The sequence below is a fragment of the Rousettus aegyptiacus genome, unplaced genomic scaffold, assembly GCF_014176215.1.
Source record: "Rousettus aegyptiacus isolate mRouAeg1 unplaced genomic scaffold, mRouAeg1.p scaffold_m13_p_15, whole genome shotgun sequence".
NCBI classification, from domain to species: domain Eukaryota; kingdom Metazoa; phylum Chordata; class Mammalia; order Chiroptera; family Pteropodidae; genus Rousettus; species Rousettus aegyptiacus.
Genome location: NW_023416290.1, coordinates 48,445,473 through 48,461,808, shown reverse-complemented (window position 1 = coordinate 48,461,808; position 16,336 = coordinate 48,445,473). Strand labels below are relative to the sequence as shown.

At 41.3% G+C, this 16,336-nt stretch overlaps 1 protein-coding gene and 1 pseudogene across 4 annotated transcripts in view; one reads left to right on the top strand and one right to left on the bottom strand.

The window, feature by feature from the left end:
- COL14A1 (collagen type XIV alpha 1 chain) overlaps positions 1 to 16,336 on the bottom strand; it is a 184,600-nt gene that overhangs the window by 26,658 nt on the left and 141,606 nt on the right. For all 4 annotated transcript variants that reach the window (XM_016156518.2, XM_016156509.2, XM_016156528.2 and 1 more), the window contains 2 exons: positions 5,195 to 5,248; positions 4,667 to 4,738 (listed from right to left, as the gene is read on the bottom strand). In XM_016156518.2, coding sequence (XP_016012004.2) covers positions 4,667 to 4,738; positions 5,195 to 5,248 — 126 coding nt within the window. The remainder of the gene's footprint in view (positions 1 to 4,666; positions 4,739 to 5,194; positions 5,249 to 16,336) is intronic.
- On the top strand, positions 9,453 to 9,571 carry LOC118612084 (annotated as a pseudogene).

Genomic DNA, 16,336 nt, shown 5'->3' with positions numbered 1-16,336 from the left:
GCAGCTTCAGTGAAATATCCATTAAGCGAAATATCCGTATGGTAAGAATTTAGTTTAATTCCAACTTCTCTGACATCTTTCCTTTGATTTTTGCAAAGTAAAACAAAAACAAAATAAAAATTCCTGAGCAAATGAAGGCCCATAGCCCTATAAAAGTAAGCTTTGAGGGAAAATACATCCTCCATGCAGATGGAGGCCAGAAAAAGTGGCACATTTTCCTTTAATTTCAGGAACACTTGAAATGTAAAGAAAAGAAAATACAGTAGCTACATTCATAGATTCGCAGAATTTTAGTGCTAAAGGGAAGAGAAATAATTTCATGGTCCAAGTCCCACATATTAAAGATGTCTGTTAACTCAAAGCAAAACATCCTACCTCAACTCCAAAGGTATTCCATGATCTGACCTCCAATCTATAAGAATAATCTTTCAACACTCCCTTGAACATCAGCCTAACTGGAATGTAAACATACCCTCATTCTTTCTTTCTTTAAACAAATACTTATTAAGTGCCCTCTATGATACTGAGCTAGGGTCTAGGAATAAAAACAAGGGTATGATAAAATTTTTGCCCTCAAGGAACTATCACTTTAGTGGAAAGATGGATATTGACAGCTGAAGAGGTGAGGGAGGCCTCAGACAGGAAGTGTACGGTTTTAAACAGAGAATAACCAGGAGGTCACCAGGTGGAGAAAAAAGGAGAAAGCAGCCCAGACAAATGAAAGAACATCCCAAAAGGCAAAACAAAAACAAAAACAAAAACAAAAACAAAAAAACACATAGACGAGTATGGCACATGTCAGGGGAGCTTTAAATAATTTAAGGTGACTCAATGCCAAGGGAAGAGATGATATGAGATCAAGTTGGAAGGGAAAGTAAGGGCTGACTGGAAGGGCCGCGTATACCTGGCCGCATGTTTGGGACCCACCCTCTGGGGACAGGGATCCAGTGAGGAGATTTGAGCCAGGGAATGACAGAGCAGAGTTGCACTATGAAGACCTTCTGGCGGCTGGGGAATGGACCGGAGCACGGGTGGGGCAGAGGCAAGAGGGCCAGTTGGAGTTTCTTGTGATAATAATCTTGGCGAGGAGTGAAGAGGGCCTGAAATTGTGGCAGTGGCGAGGAGGCGAGAGAAAAGAGACGAAAAATATTAAAATGCACAAAAGAGAGGGGGTACCCTGGGTTGGCTTTACGTCTATCCTCTATCTTGGTGGGTGGAAGTCATACCCATCTTGCAAGATCCTACTGAAATACTGGCTCCTTCGGGGGCTGCTGCCCCTAGCCCCCAGCTCAGGAGGACATCTCCTGCTCCATCTTTCTCTCAATGGACCTTTCGTAGCAACTTCCTTATCTTTCCCTTAAGGCATTTCCCACGTTTTGCCTTTTTTTTATATACTGCTTATATACAAAACATCATTCTCTCTAGATGGTCCACGAATGTCGAAAAATATCTTCGGCGTCATTTGTAGTCCTCAGAAACCCTCTCTCTCATGTTTCTTGTACATATTGTGGCTACCCAGTAAGTGTCCTTGAATGAATGAATGAATGAATGAATGAATGAATTAGGACACAGACATCCTGAGAGGCTAGGTACATCGCTGAGGTGATGCAGCTCACACAGTTTAAGCCACATCAGGGCCACATCTAGAACCTTGGTGTGCCCACTTCTAACGCAGTGATCTTTAAATGGTGTAGCACGGGACCTACTGTCTACATTGACTTCAAACTAAACGCATGGCCCCTTCTTCCGTGTGCTGCATCTCCATCGGCTGCCCTGCAGGGGGCACTGTATTTTAGCCTGCGCTTACACCTCAGGTAGGAATTCTGGCCACAGAAGCAGCAGTGCACACTCTGCCCGGGAGCAACGCCCAGCAGCTGCAGGCGGGGGGCATGAAAGCCAGCATTCCTGGAACCAGCTCATAGGAAGCACGTTGCTATTCTCAGTGGGGCAGTCTGTCTTTCTTGGTCTCCTTCCCTCCGGCCTTCCTAGACAGACATCCATGGGAAAACAATCGAGGCCTTAACACCATGACACCGAGCCCGCCTTACTGGTCTCGCCAGTCTGGCAGCCAGCAGGCATCTGGTTGCTCAGGGCCCAAAACACAGGGAAAAGTCTGGGCTGGACAGTCCAGAGAACAACTGGCTTTTGAGAGGATACCCAAAGCCGACTGTGGCGTTCCCGCCCAGTGTCTATGAAACCAGACAAAATGATTTCTGTCTCTGATAAAAGTGCCACCATCGAGGGCCCTTTTTGATTTATAGCAATCAAAAATAATATTATTAGCAAGTGTTTTATTTCTGAAAAAAAAAAGTTTGCTGGCTTTTCTGCATGCTCCATATTTAGAATCTGTTCAGAGTTACAAAAGGCCAGGTGGATGAGCAGGGCGGGGTTCTCTTTCTCTGACGTATCCCGTGACCAACTCCACCACTCGTGCACCCCACTGTCCTCTCCTGAAGTCCCCAGAGTCTGCTCTTCTTTCCCACCCCATCCCTGGTGGCTCGGGATCAACCCAGCTTGGTTCGAGGGAAGCCGGTTCTAGGAGAAATCAGTAAGGGCGCCATGCACGAGGTCACGTCACACACCACTACATTTGTTTGTTGTCTGACCAAATTAAATCGGTTTTTTGCTTTTTCGTTTCATTTCGCTTCATGATGCCTCAAATGCCTTTGATGTCCTAAAACAGCTCTTGGCTTTCTGAGATAGTCTGCACTGTCTCTGGACACTCTTAACCAGAAGCCCTCGCTCTCTGAGCCCTGCTGGTACACTCGGGAACTCTTGCTCCCGAGCAGACTGAAGCCTGGCAGCAGAGATAATGTTTTCAAATTTCTTTTCTGGTGAGAAGTAGCCCAGAATCAAGTGAGTAGATAAGTTTTCAGTGAAAGGGGCATGTGCGTATGTGTGTGTGCATGAGCTCACACGAGGGTGTCAGTGTATGCTTCTGTGTGCTTGACAATATTTGGTGATATGATTTTGGATTAAAAAAAAAAGACGTGAAAATAAAGCAATTTATTTTTTTGTGTGACCCACCGTCATCTTGATTTGAAAAGAGATCTAAATATATTTTGAGCAATGACAATGTGCTTAGAACAAGTAGATGACTGCTAAGGAGGGCATTTATTTGGGTGTGCAAATTAGGATGTGTTTGCTGAAATCTGGACACATTTTTTATTTTCATATCTTGTGTGTGTTTGTGTATCTGCACGTGTCATGTGACTCATAGCTTAGAAAAGAACTCTGAGGCTGAAATGATTTTATGGGAATGAGTTTCAGAAATAAACAGTAATATGACTGGATCGCTAGAAGGAGAGAGTATCTTTCTGAATATGAACCAATATTTCTGTAATGTCTTATTCACTCTGGTAGCCAGAAAAGCCCCCCGCACCTCAAAGTGTTCATGCCCTAATCTCAGAATCTGTGACTTTATTATCTTATGTGGCAAACACGATTTTGCGAATGTGACTTAGTTAAGGGTCTTGGGTTATGCACCGTGATTATCTAGGGCTATCCGGGTGGCCCAAATGCAATCACATAGGTCCTTAAAAGTAGAGAACCTCTCTGGCTGTGTTCGGAGAGAGATGGGACTGGATGAATGCTCAGAGAGACGTAACTCTGCTGGCTCTGAAGACGGAAGTGGGCCGTGAGCCAAGGAATGCGGGAAGTCTTCAGAAGCTAGAAAAGGCAGGGAAGTAGATTCCTCCCTAGAACCTGCAGGAAGGAAACGCCGACACCTTGATTTTAACCCCGTGAGACCCGCGTCACACTTCCGACCTGCAGGGTTTTAAGATAATACATTTTGTTGTTTTAAGCCACTGAGACTGAGGGACTTTGTTATAACAGCAATAGAAATCTAATTCATTGCCCTCTCTTTCCTTCACCGTTCAGATTCTTAGCATGTCTGTGGTCGTGCAAACATTTATCCATCTCAACCACTTTGGTTTATGAACAGAGACTTCATATATCATAGATAATAGGATAATGCTAAGACCTACGCCTAGAAGGGACAACTTATAAGTCACAGAAGATGCAAAATGTGGCTCAGGAGGCCATGTAATGGAACTATCTTGTTTTACAGAAGAGGAAACGGGCCCAGATGTGCTCATTGGTTTCTTGCCCATCTTCCCCTCCCCTTCCCACTGATCACAATTAAACACCAATGTTAGAGATTAGAAGCACAAAGTAGGAGGTGATTAGTTTCATTCACTACACTTTTATTTAAACACCACTATTTTTGGTGTGTGAGTGTGTTTTAACGAAAAATTTTGTCTTTCTTGGAGAACTCAGAAAAAATAAACCTCACCCTTGAGTTTCTCAATTCTTGTATTTTTTTACCCACAAGACACATCTAATTAACACAGTTACTGTACCCAATTCCTACAAAGATGACACTGATTTTACTTAGTCAAAAACAAAATAACAAACCATGGAAATATATATAAGCAGAAGTGTAGCTAATTATTCCCTGTTGAGACCATCTGTCTTTAGCCATGACATATGCACAGTCTGACCTTAATCTCTATCCTATGAGCCTCTCTGTTTTTCTTTATGGAATCTCACAGCCTCCAAGACTAAATAAACACTTTTGACCAACAGAGATAAATATAAACACATAAGTGAACCAGAGGGATGGCCGGGCAATCATCGTGACTGGTTACTGTGGCATACTCACAGGGGGTCCCAGGGCGCCTTGAGGTCCCACACTCCCTGTGATGCCTGGGACTCCTGGGGCTCCAGGAATGCCCTAAGAGAAAGGCAGGAAAATGGAGCAAAGGTGAAAACTCCTTCATTCCCATGCGAAGACAGCCAGCTCTCAAGAAGGAGAAATACACACAGGGAGAACTCCCCTCTCCTTCAACACCTAAGACTTCAGATTCATGGTTCATTCCTGGTCCCAACAACCAAAAGAATAGATTTTTTGGGTTTTTTTGAGAAGTTGCCACACTATCAGTTAGGTACAGTTCTTTCATCAGTGCAGGTGATCTACGGCAAAGTGGCTCAGAGAAAGACGGGTCAAGCCATGTGGACATGTTATTTTTAATGAATGTTTTAGAGAGAGCTCTGTACCAAAGGGTGGGTTGTTTGTTACACTAGAGCAAAGATGGCTGCTGAGGTGAAAGGTCCGGCAAAGGAAAATCTCTCAAAAGAAACAAAATGCTTTAAAGCAGAATATATCCCAGGAGTTTCTGGAAATACTTACAATTGGCCCCGGTGGCCCCGGAGGGCCTGAGGATCCATCCTTTCCAGGAAAGCCCTGGGAAAAAGAAACACAGTATGTCAACTACACATTTGCTTCATCTGGCTTTCCAAATAGGTGCGCCTAATCCCATTTAAGATTTGGGGGCCAAGTCCTGTCTCTTGCTCTGAACTTCCAGGGATTCACTGCTTTTAAACTCTTCATGGGAATTGTTCTTGGCAGAGCGTTTGTGTCTATTGGCCCTACGAAACTGTCCGGTGTAAGAATTTTAGGTGTAAGAAATGCTACTTGCAAACTGAAGCAGGAGCTGGTTTCCAGAAAGTGTTTTTTATTAAACTAAACATAACAACGGATAAAGGAGATTCATTCTTGGTAATTAACGACTAGACAAAAAGGATGAATTCGTGTCTTTGAGGACCTGAAAGAGGTTTGGGGCGGGAATCCCTATTGCAGGAATCTATGGGAGTATTATGTCTGAAACTCTGCGACTCTTCAGGAGGAGCCTGAGGAGACCATGGGGACCTTCTTCTGACTGCTGGGCAGGTGTGCTGAATATGTGTCACCGTGGGCTTACAAATGGGTACATGTTTGCTTCTCATTCCATGTTGAAGGAATTTAAGGCAGAAAGAAAATTCTGTTCTTGATTTAAAACATCTTCCTACATTATTGAAGGTGTATATGTGTGTTATTTTTATATGAGTTTTAAAAAAAATTAATAGCTGCCGTGACTTTACTCTTAAATAGTTTTAGCTGTTAATTGTGAATGCTGGTACTTCCAATGCAGTTAAAAGGATGAGAATCTTCACCCTAAATTCTATAATAGGTTTGTAAAAATTGTTCAAAATATTGCTTTCTACTACATGGAGAAATGGACCTTTCATCTTGGGATCTGTCTCATATTGGAACGATCCATTCCCATTTGAACCAGCTCAAGCCAGCCTCTCCCAGCTTCTTTGCTGGCCTCTCTCAATTCCCTTTCTAAAATGTGCGCCACTTTTCTAGTGAGCTCTCCTTTCTACTCATCTTACTCATGAAAAGCCGCCTCCTTGGGGATCCCATTCTACATTCACATCGCCTCTTCCTACCTCAAGGCATCAAATAAAAGAGTAAAGACGAAGCCAGACAAAAGGAAACGGTATGTGAGTTGGAGAGAGGAGATGAGCGGTGGCGAGAAGAGGGAGGAGGCTTAGAATGTAGGAAAAGCGTTGGCCAGCAAGATCCTTCCACCATACCCTCCAGCTCGAATACAAGGGAGTCCTAAAACCAGAGAAGGAGAATTCTAGAGCTCCCCAATGTTCATGGTTTTCCTTTCCTGCCTGGACACACTAAGGCTCCGTTTCCCAACCTCTCGTTCCAGTAATCATGTTGGAGCCACAGTGCTGAGTTCTGGCCAATGGAAAAAGGCCAGTTCCAGTTCTGGCTCATAAAAAGTTTCCCATGGGTAATCCTCCACTTTCTTTTCCCTTTTGTGGCAACTTTAGAGGCCACATGTCGAAAATAAGAGTCTCCCAAGATGGGAAGACCCGGAGTCCCATGGTTCCGTGGAACAGAGACCAGACTGCTCTACTCCTTTACCTAGCCTGTTCATAGCACTGGATTGTGGACAAACAAGAGACTTTAAATTTTATTTTATTTTATTTGTATTTTATTTCATTAAACCATTTTAATTTCAGGTTGAGATTTTAGGGTTGTTTGTTATAGTAGCTATTCTATACTAATATGCAGGCTAGTATATATGTATTTTTTTACTACTTCTGTTCTTTAACTTCTGTGAGTTAATCAAACATATTAAGTTAGAAAACTACAGTGATAGGGCCTGATACAGATTAAGTTACACAAACATACACGCACATCCTTTCTTGGATCTGCTAACTAGACAACAAAAATTAATATTGATCTAAGTTGAAAGAATTAATTTTATATGGAGTTAAATGTACCACGTCCAGAAACGAGAGCATTAAACAAATCAGAATATGTGTGAGGTGGACAGGACCCTAGTTGGACGCAGTCCACCTCCCATGTAATAAGTGAGAAGCCTTGGGTCTAAGAGAGGTTAGGAGACCTTACATTAAAAAGAGAGATTTGAAAAAAAAAAAAAAAAACCTACTCTTATTTTCCAGGTGAAGTTCATACAAGAAAAAAATGGATTCTGTGCAGGTGTTCCATAATTTCAGAAGACACTTTTAAAAGGACATCTTTTGCTTTCTGCCTTAAGAGTCCCCCAGCACGGGGCAGGAAACGAGCCACGTGCAAGCCCACACGTGGCGCACGGCCAGCACGACGGCCCACCACCAACGCTGCGGCCCTGCGGCGGGAGGTCTTCCCTGACTCGTCCCCAGGCTGTGTCCAGAGGGGGAAAAAAATCTCAGAAACAAGTGGGGTCAATTTTATTCACAGAAGGAGGTTAGCCATGGCACGTTTTCTTTAAAAAAGGAGGAACTAATACATTTGCTCCCCTCTCCCAATCATGTGGCAGGAGTTTAAAAGGCAATGATCTGTCAGTACTCTCCTCCATGGTGGGACCATGAGGACAGAGTTTTGAATTCGCTTGATTTATAGATGCATGTGTGTATCATCTGGAAAGGAAGATGATGAAATGTTGTTACATGATTGCTAAATTTAGCACAGGGGCCAGTGCTTTAGTGTGCTCAAATCCAAAGAGGAGACTGGAAGTTTATTCGCTCTATGTTCTCCTACCTAGAGTGTCCTCAGAAGTCGGATTGACTGATGGATTGATTGATTTTCTTTCTCTTCTCTCTCTCCCCTTCCTTATTTTCTCCCTTTCCTTCTCTTTCTTTCTCTGTCTATCGTGGTTCCATTGCTAACCTCCTCCTAGCACACTGCTGACACAAAATAGATACTAACGTTTCATCTGAATAAAACTGAGGCTCCCAGAAGACGTGCTCTGATTCTCATGTTGAATAAATAAATATTAATCTCAGGTAAAATTGGTCTGGAAACGTATAGGGCAGCAGGAAAGATTGATGTCAGTCCTCTTTGTTCAAGAACACTCCACAAGCAGGGAGAAACCTTTCGGGGAGTGAACGAGGCAGGAGAAGGCAGGGGTACAGGTTAGGTGAGAACTGGATGTGGCTAAAGTTTGCCCTCAGCAGGAACCCATGGGAAGTCTGGAGTCTGGGTTACATGTCAGAGTCGACCCAGGGTAAGGTTTTATGCATCTATATCAGTTAGTCATTTACTTGGACCAAGATGGCATTTCCAAGGGCAATTCTCTGTAAAAGGGGCAATGTGAGTTGTTAGCAGTCAACACCTGTAGCAGCTGGGGGATGAAGTATACCTGCCAGGTAAAGGGGATCTGATCAGGGCGCCAGCAGTGGCCATGACAGTATATTTTACTCTAGCACTTTCTTTCATAGACTGTCATAGACAACAGTATTTTTCGTTATAATAGTTCAAGAATAAAGGTGTCCTTATAGCTACTGCGAGTTACTTGTTTCTCTCATTACAAATTAAAATTTACTTTTTATACATTGCTTTTTACTAAATAGATTTTAATAGCGTTTTAGAAACACAATCAAAGCCACTTTTCTCCCAAATCTCTTCTTAACCCTAGAAGATAAAAAAGATTACATTTTCTTCATGAAAATAGTTTTATTTTTTAACCTTGGAATCACACCAGTAAATTTACCTTCAAAAGAGTTTTACTTGTAAGCCTCACATTTGTCACATTATTAAAAAATATTTGCAGAGCTACTATGCACTGAGCACTCTGTAGGTTTTGGGTAGACCATGATGAACAAGACAGTCTCTTTCAAAGGCGTTTACAATGTTGAGAAATGTCAATTTTTGGAAAAAAAAATGACCATGTGCTATGATGATGGCCTAGAGAATGTCGTGGGAGCACGCAGGAAGAGTACCTAGTCCAGACATGGAGATACAAGGATGGTTTCACAGGAGAGGTGCTGTTTAAGTCAGGGGACCCAGGATGGTTGGCCAACTGCACTGGTCCCTCTGCGCCTGGACCCTGTTACAGCCCATCCTGGAAAGCCAGCCAACTCTTAGGCAGGGGTCAGGTTCCTTTACTCAACTCTTCATCTCAAGGTGAGCAGCAAAAGCGACAGTATTTTTTATATAAAAGCAATAAAGTTGGTGAAAAAATCTTTATAAAATGTCTGCATTTTACAGGGCAAAATAATTAGCAAATTCTAGTTTTGTGAATCAATTTAAGCGAAACTCACTGAATGGTCTTCAACTCTATAAGCTAGAAACATGTGTGCATTTCTCAAAATAATTCTATATTGTGTACGGCCATGCCACCCTGAACATGCCTGATCCCATCTGATCTCAGAAGCTAAGCAGGGTTGGGGTTGGTTAGTATCTGGATGGGGGACCCCCTAGGAAGACCAGGTGCTGTAGGTGTAAAAAATTTAAAAAATAAGTGATTGTAAGTGGACAAGATCCTTGCAATCTGTGAGGTCAACCAAGGGTTGCCTTGCCTAAAAAAAAAAAAAATTTTTTTCTATATCTATAAATTGTCGATTTTATATTGAGAAGCCAATCTGCGAAGATGTGCGTTTCTGTTAATTAAGCAATGAAGAATGAATATTAAGGAATAGAAAATTAAATGATAAGCATAATGTGAAAATTCACTTAGGCCGACAAACATTTTTTAAAGTGCATGAAATGAGCTACCTCCAAATAGGGATGTATCTTCAGGCATTTTTCCTTTTGAGGATTCCCACCTCAAAGCATTAATATGTACCCACAATCCACATAATTTTTGCTATAAAAACTTGAAAAGATTTTTATAATTTGTTTTTGAAAACACTTGGCTATGAGCAACTTATTAAGTTATGGTTGGCTCTAGTTCATCAGCAAGAGGAAATCTAGCCTAAAATTTGTTTTCAAAATCACTAATTATCAAATGAATACTAAGCTTAACGATAGCTAAAATTGGCAAGGCACATTTTATAGAGATTTAATTAAGCATTAATTTCCAATTTTTAGTTTTCTTTTCCACACTTTAGAGCAAATATATATGCCTTTTTCTAGTCAGAAACATTTTTTGTAGACTCTTAAAAAGTTTGTAGTTTCTAGGTAGTATACCTATGGTGTCTAAAGAATGAAACCGATATACCCACAAATAGTATTTTACTGAAATTAAGTTCAGAAGTTAGAATATTGATGTTTACATAGCTACCAGAAATAGCGCTCAGAACTAGTGACTCAATTACGATAGTCACCATCCATGCCTTCTTTGAAGGCCACAGAACTAGCCCGAGGTTTCTAGAACACCAGTTGTTAAGGTCCTTTGATCGATGCTACACTCTCGGGTATAGTGGGGTCTGTAAGTAGCTGGCAGCTGATGAGTTTGTTGAAACAGACCAAACTCAAGCAATGAGGGCTAGAGAAATACTTGTAGGAACTCCTAATTTCAACCCTGTGACATGGCTCTGGACTGCTGTGAGTGACACTGGATAGACCAGTGTGGCAGTCGGCCATAAGAAACAAGGCTGCTACTTGCAGTGAAGTTTTAAGACCGACCACCAGATTAAGAGACCAAGCAGCAAAAAGCCACTGACTGTGTACACACGGGTCCAGGCTAGAGATCCAAGACCAATTCTTATGTGTGATAACATGTTGAATCACACTGGGGAATTTTCAATGACACACACACAAACTCAAATTTATGAATGTGTGTAAATATGTATATATATTGTATACATACATATATTTATATATTATATACACATGATATGCTATTTTTAATATGCACATATATGTAAATATATTACATATGTGATTTAAATGTATATGTAAAATATAAATATGTATTTTTAGTAATCTGCTGTAATGACTTCAGGGAATTAAAAGAAAAAACACCAGCAATATTCCACCTAAGAAATTAACATATAATAAGCCTAATAATTTACTACCAAGCGTTTCCAAAACCTAGCTGATTATCAGAATCATTAAGCTTTTTAGAACTACACACTCCTAGGTCATGCCTAAGAACTTCCGTGTCTAAATCTCTGAGGCTAAAGCCCAGGAATCTATATATTAAAAAAAAGAAAAAAGAAAAGAAAAGAAAAAAGAAAAGAAAAGAAAAGAAAAGAAAAGAAAAGAAAAGAAAAGAAGAGAAAAGAAAAGAAGAGAAAAGAAAAGAAAAAAAACAAAGCACAAAACAACAACCTGATCACTTAAGCTGTGGAGCCACTGGCCTGCCCCCGAAGGATAGCGTTAGAACCAGAGTGCATGGCAGATCCTATTCGCACTCTGTGTCCCAATATTAGTATCTGAGCAGCCGGTAATAACACAAAACTAGCTCCTGAAGCAGATGTGCCCAGATGGGCCAGTATCCAAGTAAAGGTGCAACGTCATCGAAGAAACAGATTCTTAGGTGTCAAATAGCAACTTCTACTTCACCAAGAGAGTAACCTGAACCGGGTTCCCACTGCCCAAAAATGCTAGGCGAGAGGTCGTCAGTGATGGAGTCCTGTTTATTAAACACCTTCGTGGAACACTTTTTTTACGTTAACGAAATCCCACAGCGATCTTTGTTAATGCAGTTTTGTGGGAACAAAGCGCACAGCGTGGGAGCCAAGGACGTGGCGCGCAGCCCCAGCTGCAGCCTGACCGACACGTGGCGTCGCTCAAGACGCCCGCTGTCTGAGCTCCCAATGCTTCGTCTATACAGTGTGGTAGCAGGGCCCAGAGTCTGAGGTTACTCCCAGGATTAGAGAACATAACATTTGCGAAGCACATGCCTGTTGTCAGTAATGCATTCTTGTGGTGGCTGCTATTTTTATTCGAGCAACCTGGCAAGTCCCGATTGCAGAGACCATCGTCGCCATGGCTGACTGCGAGAATGTTCTCCAGCGGTTTTATAAAACTCTGTCTACACCCACGAAGAAGAAAGTCAAATTCTCTCCACTAGTTTTGAGATGGTGTGTTACATTTCCTCTTCTGAAGGAAGAAGATACTCGAGGGGGTAATTATCATGAATCTTAGTATTTAATAAAATAGTCTTTAGATGACTCTCTCGTTACTGTTTAATATTTATGATAAGAATTAAACCCAGATAGTTGACTCAAGTTCAATTTCTCAAATACATTTTTAAATCCAACTCACTTTGATGAAAAGGGACATTCATCACAAATATGGCCTTTGTATACACCAAACCCACATAAAAAGGAAGCCTATTCCAACTGTCTATTCGATATGGAGTCCTAGAAAATTAAACACCAACAATAAACTACTTGCTTTTCCTTTAGACTTTTTTTATAGTTCTTTAAAATCTTCTAAGGCATTTTAATATGTCAAGTATAGGCAATATAATACATCACACTGTCCTGACTCATTAGGTTTACATTGAAAAGAGTGAGTACTAATAGCAGCTAATACTGAATTTTTATATAGAAATTCTTTATACGAGTAAATTCCCAAAACGACTCCACGGAGTCAAATATTATTTTTTCCACTTCACAGATGAGGAAAGTAAGGGTTGGAAATATTAAGGAACTGGCTCAGTGTCACATGGTTAGAGTTCAAACTCAGGTCTAGCTAAGGGTCTAGTCTAGGATCTTCACCACTGGGTCATCCTGCTTCTCATAACTTCACCAGTTCTGTAGAATTCATATGTAGGATTTTTTTTTTAAAACAGAATTTCATCTTTTATAGACCAGAAAAAAAAGGCTGTGGTTATGGCAATAGCATGGAGATACTCTGAGCAGTAGCCTGAAGGGAAAGGAAGCAATTTAAATTAAATTTACTTAGAATTTAAAAACAAATAACTCTCTATACCATGGAGGGATTACTATCTTCCAGGTGTCATAAAAATATGTATATATATAATATATAAGATATATTATATACAGACACACACATATATATATATCTCCTCGTCATTTTTATTTCTTGTCTCTGACTTTTTATACAACTATACTAAGAAATAAAAAATAAAAATACTTTTGCAAGTTTCTATTTGGAGTGTTTGACAGAAAGCTGGTGGCCTTGGATGTAAGTGAGCCTCAGAACTAGAAACGAGGTTGTTTTCCTTTCTTTTTTTTTCAATTCTCTCACTTGTTACGCTTATCATCCATGTCTTGACTGTTCTTCCTAGTTACTCTAAGGACCACCAGGATGTCCAACGCGGAGGCTGAGAAATCCACCTTATGACAGATGATCAAAGATCACAGGGTGGGCCCTGGAGTCACAGACACCAAGAATAGAGGAGGAACGATGCAAGAGGGAGGTGGCAAAATTTACCGTGGAAAAGAAGGACAAGCTGAGAATGCTGTTGGTTGAAATGGCTCAGCATGAAAACTGGGTGCGTAAAGGCCGTCGGCTGTGAAATCTGAACTTGCACTTTATAAAGTGTGGTCCTGCATCGCGCCTTCCCAGCAAGAGGCTGAGACGTGTTCATTGAAGAAGTCCAACTTTTGCTGGACTTGCTATGGCCTCAGGCCCAGGATGGAATATGAGCTGCTTCTAAGAGTCAGAGTCCCCTGGGAAAAGCCAGAATAAGCTAGAAACGTTAGAAAACATGTTCCCTATTTAAAGAAGAGACGTTTAATATCCTTTTTTTATTTTTTGCAAAGCTCTCCCTCCTTCCAGACTAAATTAAGAGGGGGTAACACTGGCACTGGCCCCAGGAAAGAAGTGCTAACCTTTCCCTGAGCTAATAGCCAAGGTGATGGTGTTAGCATTCGGCTGAGTTCTTTTTTATGTTAAAACAGTAAATATTTATTACATCTTATGATTCTATGGGTCAGCTGGGAACTGTTAGTAAGAGAAGACAAAGATGGCAAAGAACGTGCTGTGAGGAATAGCCTGCGGGTCCTACAGCCCAGCTCAGTCACTCGCCCCGAGACGCTCCGAGGAGCTAGCCGCGCTGACTGGTCATCCCCACACAGGTTTATTCCCGGTTCCTCCTTCTGTGCCCACAATAGGCTTTACCCACTTGGAGTCAGGGGAAATGAAAGCACAGAAACTGTAAGTCATCGAAGTGCTTAGAGTGAATAAAAGACAAAATATCCGGGCTTCCTGATTTCCGGGACATTCAGGCTGAACTGGGCAGTGGCTTCTCGAGCGTTTCAGTGCTAAGTCTCCTCACCCGTGGTGTTTGCTCTCAGTCTGTTCTATGCCCAGTTATTATCATCATTATTACCATTATCCTCCGATTACGGATTTGCCTAACAGGATGACGGAGATGGAGCAGGAGTAATAGTAACCGTTTGTCCTTAATCCTCTTTCAGCGACCATCTTTCCCGCTGCATAACCCCAGGGACCTGGACACCCCTGCCTCAGGGGAATCTGGGCTTTGGTGAAGATGCTCCAGGTCCTAGACCCGCCCCCCCACCACCACATTGATGGGTCCTGGACCTCTTCCTTTACAATCCTGTTGAGTAACTGTCTAATTGTTTTAAATCTTTTACTTCCTGTAAGTCCTCAGATAATTTGACTAAACAGATCAGAGCCACCTAATAACTGTTTGCACCCACCTTTCGACTGTCTCTGAGGAAGACCCATTTGTTCCCCTGATCCAGGAGAAGAGTCAAGCCCTTAACACCACCCCATCTTTCCGTCTCCTCCAGGTCTACAAATTACCTCCTTTAGATACTGAAGGTCTCTGCTCTTCTAGATCCTTCCCCGCTGGGGAAGTAATGGACACATCTCTCCTGGCTTTGCTTACTACATGGCATATAGTAGGTGCTCAATTTTTTATTAAATAAGATACTAAGATATAAAAACATGTATACACTATCCTTCCGTCAAGCGGGCAACCACATTACACAGTTCCAGGGTGGGGGGCACCCTTATATTTTATGATGTGTGAGTAGCACCCCCTAGAGTTGTACGAAAAAATAGTATTGCTTGCAAATATCTTTTCTAAAACAATCGTCACAGGACTCCCACAATCTTTTTTTTAATATGGCCTTAGAGAGAATGAGTATCCTCTTGAAACAAGTTTTTAAAAGGCAAGTTCATTCCCAACCAAGAATTTTTCAACATTGGACACACCCTAAATATTTTACCTCCAAATTGAGGGAGAGAAGAAAATAAAATCCATGTACAGTTATCTTATCATTTTTAATAAAGCCCTAAGAATTTTCATCTTATAAAAGAAAACGTGTTTGGAAGAATAGCAAAATATTTATTAAAAGTCTGTGTTGGTATAGCAGTTAAAAAAAAAAAAAAAAGAATTCCAAAACCAAACAATCTCAACACAAATCTAATATGTTTGAATTAGGAGTTCTTTGCCAACACTAGACTCCATGCATAGATAAATCAAGTAAATTCACTGAACCAAATCAGTAGAATTGCCATTTTCAGGACTTTAAGAATCACGAAAGAATCTAGGTGTGTAACCACACGGGATCTTAGCCTAAACCCTTTGCCAAAACATATAAATACTTCTAGATACTCTTTCCAAATGTACAAGAAACCTACATAAATCTAACTTTGAGAGAATGCCTCCTTAGATACATTCACCCAGCCATGCTTTGTAGACTAATTCAATTTGATGGGCAGAGACTAAACTGAGATTTTTAAGCAAATGAAAGCTTGGTGTAAAAATAAAACATGGAAAAAATTTAAGGTCCCACACCTATGTTTCTATAGGAAAAACAATCTTCTTATTCTTGAATGATATAACTACCCTGAGCCAAAAGGTAGGTCTTGTTTGAGCAGAGAAATGAGTCATTTTTTTAACCTAGTGGGTAAGCTATACCAAAGATATCACTGGAAGCCAAATGTGTTGTCCTTCATGGATTGGATCTAAGTGGCTGCCACTCTATATAATTCAGTCTTGAGAGAATCTATGGAGCTGCCCACGTGTCTAAATCAGTGACAATTTAGGGAAGACCAGCCTCTCTCTCCCTTGCTAAAAATTTAATGACTTCCTGTTAAAACTCAAAATCCTTAGTCTGAAAGAAATAGACAACTTAAGTGAATTTGTGTTTCCCTCTCCAGAGTTATCCTTTGAGGGTTTCCCCACAGCCAGGTGAATGTGCACATGCGTGTGTGCACGTGCACACATACACACACAGACTACCCTTTAACCTCCAGCCACACTGAACTGCGTGCAATATTAGAGACGCCCCACCTGGTCTTCGCCTCCTACCCGCTGTGTCTGCCCTTCTCTCTGCTTGCAGTAGCTTCTCTGTCCTCAGGCACCTGGCT